Source organism: Vigna radiata, chromosome 10, assembly GCF_000741045.1.
Source record: "Vigna radiata var. radiata cultivar VC1973A chromosome 10, Vradiata_ver6, whole genome shotgun sequence".
Lineage (NCBI taxonomy): Eukaryota > Viridiplantae > Streptophyta > Magnoliopsida > Fabales > Fabaceae > Vigna > Vigna radiata.
The window spans coordinates 8,842,483-8,855,161 of NC_028360.1; the positions used below are offsets into that span (position 1 = coordinate 8,842,483).

Genomic DNA, 12,679 nt, shown 5'->3' on the forward strand with positions numbered 1-12,679 from the left:
AGCAGCAACGCTGAAAAGAGACTCACTGTTCTAGCAGGTGCATTGACTCCCATTGCAAATGTCTCAGTTGAAAACAAGACCTGCAGAAAAAAAAAAAAAAAAAAGTCAAGCGGTCAGACATAAATCTTAAAATAATATAATCACAACCACGGGGAGAAAATTGTGGACATATGACTCTCAAATATAAAGTATTTTGCTGCATCTTTGAATATTAGCTGGGTTTGTTATGATATCTCATAATTATGTGAATACCAATAAAACAAAAAGCCATCTCACCTTGATAACCCCTCGGCAAAAGAGCATTTCAACAACTTCCTTTACAATTGGAAGAAGGCCAGCGTGATGTACACCAATACCTCTGCGAAGAAGATTCTGTACTCGAACAACCTGTATATCCCCATTATTAGAAGCACAGTCACAAAAATACTAAGCCATACACCAACTGACCTGTGGTAAATATCTGTCAGATCCCTTCAGTCGCGAAAATGCTTTGTCACAGAAAAGTCGGATCTCACTTTTCTCTGAGCTACTAGTTAAGTCAGTTCCAGTCAAACTATCAGCTGATTTATCACAGCGATTCTTAGAAAAACAAAATATAACCACCTGCATTCCAAAAACAAGTTCCAAATAAACATATAAATCTAAATAGTAACAATAAATTCAAAATAATAATGCTTTGGATCCCTGCCTTTTATGAAAGAAATAAACTTATTGAAACGAATTGTCATTTCACAAGGGAAAAACTGGAGTTTATATACATCACCACTAGATTTGTCTACTTTAGCTGTCCGACATATTCACCAAATCACTCAAAGGACGAAGATTGATTATATTTGCAAAAACATATGCACACACTTCCTATACACTCCAGCTTGAGGGAAAATGATATAATCACAAATATAAAGAGCTGATCTTTACATATATAATCACTGTTATACTTACAGAAATAAGGAGAAGATCCTATATAATTAGGAATATGTAGATTATGCATGTATGTATTGTTAAGAAATTTTTTATCTATTCCTGCATCACATCTTTGTTATTAAAGGATATCAAATTTCCTTTATTATCTTCATTTATTGATTGTGTTGATTTCTCTTTTTTAATATAAATAAAAAACCTTTGTTGTATCATAAACACACGGTTTAAACTCAATGTTTCTGTCTTCCTAAAGTTTAACAAAAGTAAATATGGTATGCTTATAAAATTAAGCTGAAAATTGCTTATTTTCTAAAATATACAGATTAGACACACACAAAAACAGAAATCTGTTTATTTTATTAATTATAAAGTCAACATGCAATTTCGGTGAAAGTGCACTTAATGGCTTAAATCCACTAAAATTGCACATTTGATGAATGTGCAATTTTGGTCACTGTAGACATTTAATCACGGTCCTCGATTTTCCAGAATTAAACAATTTTGATCTACTGCTAATACATTTTCCACTCTCTAAGAAATGTCTATGCGTCTATCAATGATAACAATGATAGTTACTTATTTAGACAGAATGTTAATAGCAGTGTTTAATTATAAGCTTTAACATTAATATCAGAAAAAATGTTAGCACTTTTTGTTAGTAATGGGATGATATATTATGTTGGACTAAAATTACTTAATTTTCTTAAACATAGATGATCAAATGTGCTATTAAAATTTTATAGAAACTAAAATTGCAAAATGCAGAACTATGGGGACCAGAACTGGATTTAAACCCAATTTAAATAAGGAACCAGATAGGGAAATATAAGGAAATATGGACTGCCATGAAATGGAGAAACAAATCCTAAGATATATTCTAAAATATTAAGAAAGAATTAACATTATTGAAATTGAAATGTTTTTCCTATATTTTAACTATTATCAGCAAATAATAGCACCCAATAATAAAATAGAGAAAAAATCACAAAAATGGAGATTGGTAAAACATTTATAATTCATAAGCAATCAAATCCTCAACTTGTTATCACTAACAACTCCTGGAAATGATTAAACAATTGGTTTTCCTCAATTGTAAATAATTTTACCGATAATTCCCTTTGTATTTTTTGCTGAAAACATATTAATATAGAGCACAATCAACATACAGGCAATAATGACTTTTTGAAGAGCTTGTTGATAAGCATCAACCACATTGAAGCATCTGCTCTCCTCAATTCCCAATTGCTCTGGCCATTGCTATTATTTTGATAGCCTCTACCAGTTCCAGAGAAATTAGCTCCATGCTGCTTCATGCGGGATGTATTTTCACGTTTTGAACCTCTGGCATTTTCATGACCTGCTGAAATACCCACCTTTGGTCCAGAAGCACCACCAGCAGTCAAATTCCTTTTTCTTGAAACTTCTTTAGCAGCTTTCAATCCCTGAGGCAGAAATGTTTCACTTTCACAAATTTTGAAAAGTTCTCCAGAATGATACAGGCAGTGCTCCAATGGGACGGGTCTTTTTGTTGTTCTGGTGGGAAAATGGATCATTATAGGAGCAAAAACAATAAGACAATTGAGAATCACGAAAGAGCTCATAACTCCTATTTGATGCACTCAATGTACATTCTACTCTTATAGTGTTAATTTTTAAATACAAAAATACTACTCACAACTCCATTTGAAATTGAAGGAATTCATAAATTGAAGAGTATGTGTTAGGTTCCTTTATGTAGGGAACCGTAACAGAGGTTTCTCCTTTCTCACAACACTCAAACAATAGAAAAGAGATGAATGTATATGTATTTCATTAATTTTGTAAAGTATGGAAAAATAGAATTACAGGTAAGTGTCCCAAGGAAGCCTCCCTTCCTCCACTGGAAAATGTCTAGTCTATTCCAAAAGTAAAATATCTGATACCCTCTCTCCCTATTCTGTTTGTTATTTATACTCCCTCTCTCTCTTCTAACAACTAACCACCTTTTCCCGCTACTTATTTCATCCCTTTTTATTCCTTCTCACGTAAACCATTAATTGCCTAACATTACCCTCCTCCCCAACATCAACCTTGTCCTCAAGGTTGAAGTTAGGAAACTGCTATTTGAAATAGTGCTCCTCCTCCCAAGTAGCACCTTCAACACCACTCTCCTGCCACTGTATGAGGACTTAGGGTATCTCCTCTCCTTGACTTTGTTGGTTCCTGCATTGTAACACCTTCACCAGGGGTATATTGAGGGTTGTCATCTTGCAGCTCAGTTGGGAGGGTGCCTTCAACTGGATGTGTTCCAATAGCTAACTTCAACTGGGACACATGGAAAACAGGATGTATTTTTGACGTTTCTGGTAACTGCAACTGGAAGGCTACTGAACCTATTTGCTTCTCCACGAGGAACGGACAATAATATCTTGCGGAAAGCTTCGAATGGAGTCTTGTAGGCATAGATGTTTGCCTATGAGGTTTGATTTTCAAAAAACCCAATCTCCTTCCTTGATTTTTGCCTCCACCCTCTTCTTATAAGCATAGTGTATCATCTGGGCTTGGGCCCTGGCCAGATGATATCTCAGTTGCTGTAGAGCCTCATCTCGAGTCTGCAAGTCTTGGGCAACTGCTTTAACCACTACTTCTACCACTGCTTCTACCATAAACTGTTTCAAAGGGTGTGCACTTAGATGTCCCCTGATAACTAGTATTGTACCAGTATTCCACCCACATTAACACCAAACTCCAACACTTAGGCTATTCTGAGCTAAAGCAGTGCAAGTACGTTCCTAGCACCCTATTTAATACTTCTGTCTGTCCATCTGTCTCTAGATGGTAGGCAATACTCATCCTAAGTTGTGTTCCCTGCAATTTAAAAATCTCCTGCCAAAAGATGCTCAAAAATGTCGAATCCCTGTCACTTACAATGGTCATAGGTATACCATGTAATCTAATCACCTCCTTCACAAACACTAAGGCTATAGACGTTGTTGTATACGGATGCTTAATGGGAATGAAATGTCCATATTTGCTGAGTCTGTCCACCACCACTAGTATAGTGTCAAATCCTTGCGATTTAGGTAACTTTACCACGAAATCCATACTTATGTCCTCCCATACTACTTTAGGAATGGGTAAAGGTTGAAAGAGACCCTTGGGTGAGGATGCCAAGTTCTTATGCCGTTGCCATACAGGCATGCAGCCATATATTCTATGGCTGTCTTCTTCATTCCTATCCAATACAAAGACTGTGCCACCCTTCTATAGGTCCTATAGACTCCTAAATGCCCTCTTGTGACCGTGTTATGGAACTCTGCTAATAGTTTTGGTATCCAGGAAGATTGTGCTGACAAAACCAACCACCCCTTGTAATGTAATCTCCCATGTTCTAGGGTATAAGCAGGATGGGAATTCGGATTTGCCCGTATGTCTTCCATAACTTTCTTTAGAGTTTCATCCTTCTCAACTTCTTCCATAATTTCCTGAAAATTTGACCAATAGGGTTTGGATATCAGGTGTAGTGCTTTATCTTCTTCCTTCCCCTCGCCCCCTTTTCTAGAAAGCCCTTGTTCGGTATTTAATTTCAAACTCATACCCAAGCAATTTAGCTAGCCAATTTTGCTGGCTTTGAGTAGTAATGCAATGCTCCAATAAGTATTTTAGGCTTCTTTGGTCAGTGTAAACAATAAATTTCTGACCCACTGAGTATGGCCTCCAATGTTGGATACCAAGCACTAGTGCCATCAATTCCTTCTCATAGATGGACTTAGCAAGAGAGGATTCGGATAAGGCCTTACTAAAAAAGGCTATGGGTCTCTTGTACTGCGACAGAACAAGTCCCACCCCCGTGCTCGAAGCATCACACTCCACAAAAAATTTGATTGAGATCAGGTAAAGCCAAAACCGGGGCTGTAGTAACAGCTTTTTTAAGTTGTTGCATGGCTTCAGTTCCTGCTGCAAACCACTTAAACATCCCCTTTTTAAGCAGATCAGTAAGGGGTTTAGCCATCCTCCCATAGTTCTTGATAAATCTTCTATAATAACCGGTCAGTCCCAAGAATCCCCTCAAATCTTTAATATTTTTTTGCTCCGACCAATCTAGCATTGTTGCAATCTTTTCTATATCCATTTCCACCCCTACTGCAGATATTTTGTTTCCTAGATAACGCACCTGTCTTCTATCAAATTCACATTTTTTTCTTGTTGGCAAAGAGTATGGGTTCAGCCAACACTTCTAAGACGTGCACTAGGTGTTGTGAATGCTCCTCCCATGTCTTACTATAGACCAAGATATCATCAAAGAACACCAATACAAATTGTCTAAGAAAAGGTCTTAAAATTGAGTTCACCAGTCTTGGAAAGTGGTTGGTGCATTTGTGAGCCCAAAAGGCATAACTAGAAATAAATAGTGGCCTTGGTGGGTCCTAAAGGCAGTCTTATGAACATCTTCACTCCTCATCCTAATCTGATGATATCCCGCCTTCAGATCCACTTTTGAGAAATAAGATGCCCCTTGAACTTCATCCATCAACTCCTCAATAATTGGTATGGGGTATCTATCCGCCACTGTTACTCTATTCAATGCCCTATAATCTACACAAAACCTTCAACTTCCATCCTTCTTCACCAAAATTACAGGGCTAGAGTAGGGGCTATTACTGGGTCTAATAATGCCCAAATGTAACATCTCTTCCACCTACCTTTCTATTTTTGTCTTCATCCCATGAGGGTAGCACTATGGTCTTACTTTTATAGGTTCAGTACCTTCCTTCGGAGGAATTTTGTGATCTACTCTCCTTTCCAATGGCAGCCCTTGAGGATCTTGAAATATCCCTTCAAAGTCACTCAATATTCGCATCAGCCCCACCTCTTCATCATGAGTTAAACCGCTCTCCTTTACCTCCCCTTCCATCAATTCGGTTTGACTCAAACTCCACACTAGAGTCATTATTTCAATCCTATTTTCCTTGAGAAGAGCTTCTGGGGTCACTACACATCATGTCAACGTAGGATCCCCCTTTATCTCCACCTCCTTCCCTTCCTGTTCCACCTTCATAATGAGCTTTCCCTAGTCCACTTTAATCTCTCCCAGGGAAGCCAACCAAGTTACTCCCAATATCACATCCGCACCTTCCAACTCAAAGAGATAAAACTTATCTTTGACTTCCAGACCTTCCAACATCACTGGAACTTCCAAACAACACCCTTGGGTCATCTTCTTTTGCCCATCTCCTAAGCACACCTTATAAGGAGGTGTATTTGTGCTTTACAGCCCCAATTCCTCCACCAATCTGGTGGCTATAAAGTTGTAACTCGCTCCGCTATCAATTAATACCAAAACCTTCTTTCCTTACACCCAACCTTGTAACTTCATGGTATTAGATTGCGTCAATCCTCCAGCAAAGAAAACCAATAGCTCCATAGTTGTTTGCTCCATTTCGATCTTCTCTTCAGCCCCTTCTTCTTCATCTTCTTCCGCCAAAATTATCACCCTCATACTCCTTTCGGCACACCTATGGTCTGAGCTGTAAGGGCCTCCACAATGGAAGCAACGCCCTTCTTCGCACCTCTTAATATATTCGGGATAAGGCAAAGAAGTCCTTTCCTCTTCCTTGAGCATTCCTTCCTCCGTTACTTCCTGCTCTGGAGATTAAATTGTTGGAAACGCCTTCTTTCTTCATTCCCGACCCATCACCGGTGTTCATCGACCCCTCCGACGACCCGCAATAGGTCTTCGTCCTCGTGATAGTACTTGAACTCGAGGAATATCTTCCTTAAGTTGCCCCTCCTTTTCCTCCCATTCAACTATTACCTTGAGATACAAATCCCGCCTGCTCGACATCGCACGCTCACTCCATTGTTGTCAACAGATCACGTGGGTCATGTGGCCTCACCAGATTTCTCAATCCTTCTTGCAGCCCAGCGAAAAAGCATCCCAATAGGTTTTCCTCATTTACTCCTGTTGCTTGCGCCACGAGGAATTCAAACTCCTGTATATATTCGTCAACATTTCCCCTTTGTCGCACAGTGGCCAATTTTTCATAAACGGAGCCCATGTTTAATCCCCCAAACCTCCGCATTAGAGCAGCAGTGAACATGCTCCAAGTTGGGTGTCTGGTCTTCTTCCGCCAGAAGCGAAACCAATAACTAACGCCTCCCTCCATATAGATGTATACCAGCTTCATCTTCTCTCTTTGTCACGTTCTAGAGATCAAAAAATTTCTCAGCCTTCGCTATCCAGCCCATGGGATCCATTCCTTCGAAAGTTGGTAGTTCAACGCGCTTCATCCAGCTTCGTTGCACGTCTCTTTCGTCTTCTTATGCTTCGTCCTCCGAACTATATGATGGTCGTCGTTCACGTTCAACATTGACGGAATCGCAACTTCCTTCGGAGCTCCGATCATGGTTCTTGGAGCATCGTCCTGAGGCTCATTGAAACGCGAGAGTCATCCCTCGCACCTCCGCCTTCAATTCCTCCATTGTCGACTCCATCGCCACCATTCGTCCCTCCATGCTTCTTCGCTACCACTCCTTCCCTCTGAAACAAATCCAGCAGGTCGGACCAAATCTATTAGGTTCCTTTATGCAGGGAACCGTAACAGAGGTTTCTCCTTTCTCACAACACTCAAATAGTAGAAAAGAGATGAATGTATACGTATTTCATTAATTCTGTAAAGTATGGAAAAACATAATTAAGTGTCCCAAGAAAGCCTCCTTTCCTCTACTGGAAAATGTCCAGTCTATTCCAAAAGTAAAATATTTGATACCCTCTCTCCCTATTCTGTTTGTTATTTATACTCCCTCTCTCTCTTCTAACAACTAACCACCTTTTCCCACTACTTATTTCATCCCTTTTTTATTCCTTCTCACTTAAACCTTTAATTGCCTAATAGTATGTGACATCCTAATAGCATCCGCTTTTTTATTACAATCTTTAATTTTGAAAAGGAACAGATATATTTTCTGTATTCTTGCATATTTTAAAGAATATGTTTAAATCTACTCTTTCACTAAGAGCATTTTAAACTACTAAATGACCCTCTGACGACCATTGTAAGAAAGAATCATCACTTACCCTGTAACCCTTATTTCCTTTTGTTTTGTCCTGCCAATCCAATCGGCAAATTCAATAGTATTAGGAACCTGCAAAATACTTATTTTTAGGATAATGACAAATAGCTTTGCTGAGATAACATGAGGACCAACTTATACCATGGCAGAAAAGAGGACTATATACCGTGGCAGAAAGGAGGACTATATTGATGTGTCTTGGAAGCATGATAATTACTTCTTCCCAAACAACTCCTCTATCTACATCATTGACATAGTGCACCTCATCAAATATAACCTACCATATTAATGCAGGAAAAAACGAAACTATAAGTTGTTACAAATTCACAAGGACAGGCCTTTTATAGTTGAAGAGCAACCAGAATGCTACTTACCCATTCGATGTCCCGAATTATATCAGCACCCCGGTAGAGCATTGATCTTAAAATTTCTGTGGTCATGATGAGACAAGAAGCCTCTGGCCTCAAGCTTACATCCCCAGTAAGAAGCCCAACATCAAACTTTCCACAGAAATCTCTATATTTCTGATTGCTGATTGTTTTTATTGGAGCAGTATACACTGCTCTAGTGCAATGCTGCATTGTTAAATTTCAAATGGGAAACTTCAACTAAAGCATTTGTCTTGTGAAGATTGGTAAAATTTTAATACGGAAAAACTTAACAATATTGTAAGACTAAGTCAAAATATCATCAGGATAGCAGAAAAAGAGCACTGTTATACAAATGGTATTGAACAATATGGTTCATGACTTATACAGTTAAGCTGCCGGGAAGAAAAAGAAAAGAAACAAAGAAACTTCATGAATAGTAAAGATTCAGAGCATACTTTTGATGCTAAAGCAAATGCATATTCGGCAACTATAGTTTTTCCAGCTGATGTGTGAGCAGCAACAAAAACAGACTCCCCCTTCTCAAGATAATAAATAGCCTACAATTGTTATGAAAGAATAAAAAATGAAATTATAAGACAAATATAAGCCATATATTCATACTAGAATTAAAAGCAATAATATAATAGTTAAATAAAAGCGATAAAATTTAGACTATGAGAAAGAATATCTTCTCTCAGTTGGAAGCTAAAATGAACATATAGATTTATTTTATAAAATGATCATAGATTATTTTATAAAATGATCATAGATTTCTTTAACAATAAATTATTTCTTATAACAAATTTTGAAAATTTGACTGATGCAGCTCCTCCTGATGCATTTGACTCGATTGGGCAAATGTGCAAAGGTCAAGACAAATGAACATGTACCTCCTTCTGAAATGCATCCAGTTCAAATGGAAACTCTAGTGCCATGTCAGGAACAAGTTCGTGAAAGCAATCTACAATTCGGTCACTGGACTCATGCATAGCCCAAGCCTGCCAAGAGAACAGGATTCCTATTTTAAGGATTGTCATGTAACAAACAACAAAAGCCTTTCACACTAGGTGAGGAAACATTGTGCCAGAAACCGTAACAGAATTGTGACGCATAACAAGAAACACAATCATTTTAACCGCAATATGTGATAATTTAGCCCATAACCACTTACCTCCTTCTTCATCTGTTCAATTTCATCACTAAATCCATCCAAATGCAATTCTGGTCCTTCTGAATCAACTGACAAAATATCATCAAGTGACATTTCACTATCATGTGGTTTACTTGACACCTCAGTTGTACCAACTTCAGCTTCCAATATAACAGACTCCACTTCTGACAAATGACATTAAAAAACAACAAAAATCATGAACAAAATAACTGAACAATTATTTGATCTAACAAAGGCCTGTATTGTCCGGAATGATTTCATTTGTTTGGTTATATTTATAATACAGTGCAAGAATTTTAAGACAACAAATCTCAGTAAAAAGAACTGCAGTTAGTGTAGGCTAGTTACCATCTTGCTCTTGTTCTCCATCAGCATCTTCTTCCCAAGCCTTCTTAAACAAGTCATCAAACTGTACGGACAATCCACTCTGTCCCGGCATGATTTAAGCAAATCATTTAAGAAAATACAGTAGATAATATAAAAGATTTCTTCTAAATATGATAATAAAAAGCATGTCCTTATATTGACAGTCTCTCAAGAACTGGCACCATCCAGCATAAGGAGTGGGATGTCGAAAGTGCCTCTTAAAATAATATAAACTGAAAAGGCTCTTGAAAATTTGGATGCAAAATGGGGAAAAATGACTAACCAATTTTTCAACCGATGAACTCTGGAAAGGATTGGCTTCCTTGCAGACATTCCATGAGCATGGATGGGACTTCAAAAAGGATACAAAAATTAAGTAAAACGTGTGGGTTATATTGAATTTCAAGCTTTGAATAAGTTAGCACAGAAAACAAGCAATTATTTTCCACAAAAAGTCAAATAAATAAATAAATAACCTTGAGCTCGCCAAAGTCCAATCCTTGCTTTAAGCTTGGAGGAATTGTCTGAGCAGGACCACCATTCAAAATTTCACGCACCCATTCACCATTTGAAGCACCTTCTGGAAGAATTCTTTCTACACTTCTAGAATCATCCAAACCTCCTGGACGGAAAGGACGGTTGTTAATGCTTCCCCTTACAAAGTCCTTTCCAGAAGTGCGTGGTAATGGCCCAGATTCGGTCTCTCCCAACTTCAGATCAGATACATCCACCTAATACAACATTATACACAGTACCGATGAAGTTGGCAAAATCAAAAAATCAAATAATATTGACTCTAAACTAAATTTGTTCTAATTTTTAACCAAACTTTCCATCACGGATTTGGAATTTGCAATTTCAAGTAAGCACCTCCCACCTCCTCAAATTTTGGTTCCCAGATTCCTTTAACTGATCCATTGTTTGAACGTCGAAATGGTGGTTCCCAAACTGGAATGATCATAGTTCGTGGCAGTGATGGCTCCAGAGGAACTTCAGCCCTATCAAACCAGTCAAACTCCCACTGCCTCCCAGCTTTTTCTGCCGAAAATTCATCAGGATCCAATCTTGGCTGGAGATACGTCTCTTCTATGTACTTCTTTATAGATTCAGGTGTCTCGCTAGGAAAGGCAGGTGGCTGAAATAATGTAGGAAAAGGTTACCAATGGGAAAATAAATCAGTTTTGGGCTTCAAAGATTACCATGTTTAGGAACTGCATAATTTAGGAAAAGCAGTCATTTTTCAAAAGTTCACTCAAGAAGCTGTACAGAAAAAAAATAATTATTTTTCCAAAAATAAATTAAACCAAGAACATGCAAATTTAAGGTATCAAAGCAAGGCACCGTAAGTAAAACTAAAACCCAGGCATCTAACTTGCTTATTGTGATGTCAGTTTGGTAAGGTACAACGTTAATAAAAAGACAAGTTGTTAGTCTTTAGTACTCTTTACGTATGCTTGAAAATAGGAATTTGGAGGGAAAGGGAAGGGAGGATAGCGGAGGAAAAAATTTCATTTTTATGAATGCTCTCCAGTTTTATAGTTTCTTAAACTAAAATAGATAAAACTATAAATTAGCATAGATTTAATGTGTTCACATTTACTTCAAATACGCACTTTTTTCAGCATTTTCTGTCTACGATGTTTTGCTTCTACCTTGACATGAGTCCCTGTTAGTAGGCACAATACCAAACACCATAATGCCCAAATCATCTGTCTATATGAAAAACATGTCTCAATTGAAAAACAAAACAACTTGCTCTCCCTTTCTTTTCATTCCATGACACACTTCGAAACATATTCTCAGGGTTTTGTAAACCAGACACTTTAGTGCCCTTTTTTCAAAGTTACAAACAATTGATTTCAATAAAAATGATTTTGAATAATTGAAGTTTAATCAGAGCAGTGAGATTAGAACGTGTATCCAATTACTCTCAGTCACAAATTAAACGTTGAAACCAGTTCGGTGTGGGGAATCAATTCCTGGTGTAAAGCCTACCATACGAATCCATATCTGTTACTTTCACTCGGTACACTACGCTATGGAAAAGGAAAATCTGTTACAGATACAAAATTGACAATATATAGTAGAACATGTCACTGAATAAGCTGATTAAGAAAATACCACTAATAATTACAGATAAAGAAATCAACAGAAGATAGTCATAAAGATTAGATAGCAATTCAAGCATTAGCGACACGTAGCATGCGGCAGCAGAAAAACCTAGAGAGTGAGAAAATGGAGTAAACGGAGAGAACGTAAAGGTCAACGACATAGTGACTGACCGGAATGTAATCGGGAATGGAACGGAGCGGGTTGTGGCGCTCCGGCGTGGTGAGCGGCTCCAGTCTGAGGTGACCACTGTGGCCGGAAAACCCGACCCGGAAAGCGAGCTCGTTGGCTGCATAGATCGGATCCATGGGGGCGCCACTGTGTGTGCACGCTCTCGCTCGCTCTCTTTTATAGCACGCCTTTTGCTATGCTCACTCACTGGCTCTTCATTCTCCTTGGGTGAGTTTTGATTTGAGAAAGAAATAAGGCTTTGATTTTCGCGGGTTTTGGATGGGGTATGTATCAAAAGATTGAATAGCCATAGGCATTAAGTGAAAGTGCGATGCAAGCAAATAATTTTTGTTTTTTTATTGATATATTTTTCACAATTTTTTTTAATAACTTTTTAATAATAGAATACTTGTTATATTTTATTGATTTATTTTAATTTATATTTAAAAAACATTAAAAACAGATTAATAACAAATTATTATATATACATTGTGAAAGAGTTATTAAAAGAATTTTT

General features: G+C 37.7%; 1 protein-coding gene across 2 annotated transcripts in view; it reads right to left on the reverse strand.

Annotated features, from left to right (window-relative positions):
* The window catches only part of LOC106775770 (DExH-box ATP-dependent RNA helicase DExH11), a 28,275-nt gene extending 15,798 nt beyond the window's left edge, over positions 1-12,477 (reverse strand). Inside the window, exons 1-15 of one of the 2 annotated variants that reach the window (XM_014662952.2) lie at positions 12,165-12,473; positions 10,760-11,017; positions 10,359-10,613; positions 10,166-10,234; positions 9,865-9,943; positions 9,517-9,680; positions 9,236-9,343; positions 8,801-8,902; positions 8,349-8,549; positions 8,141-8,251; positions 7,979-8,046; positions 2,088-2,454; positions 448-603; positions 277-387; positions 27-80 (exon numbers count right to left, since the gene is read on the reverse strand). In XM_014662952.2, coding sequence (XP_014518438.1) covers positions 27-80; positions 277-387; positions 448-603; positions 2,088-2,454; positions 7,979-8,046; positions 8,141-8,251; positions 8,349-8,549; positions 8,801-8,902; positions 9,236-9,343; positions 9,517-9,680; positions 9,865-9,943; positions 10,166-10,234; positions 10,359-10,613; positions 10,760-11,017; positions 12,165-12,299 — 2,238 coding nt within the window. In that variant the 5' untranslated portion in view covers positions 12,300-12,473. Of the gene's footprint in view, positions 1-26; positions 81-276; positions 388-447; positions 604-2,087; positions 2,455-7,978; positions 8,047-8,140; positions 8,252-8,348; positions 8,550-8,800; positions 8,903-9,235; positions 9,344-9,516; positions 9,681-9,864; positions 9,944-10,165; positions 10,235-10,358; positions 10,614-10,759; positions 11,018-12,164 lie in introns of both variants that reach the window. The other variant, XM_014662953.2, reaches the window with a different exon arrangement.
* Between the last annotated feature and the right edge of the window lie 202 nt (positions 12,478-12,679).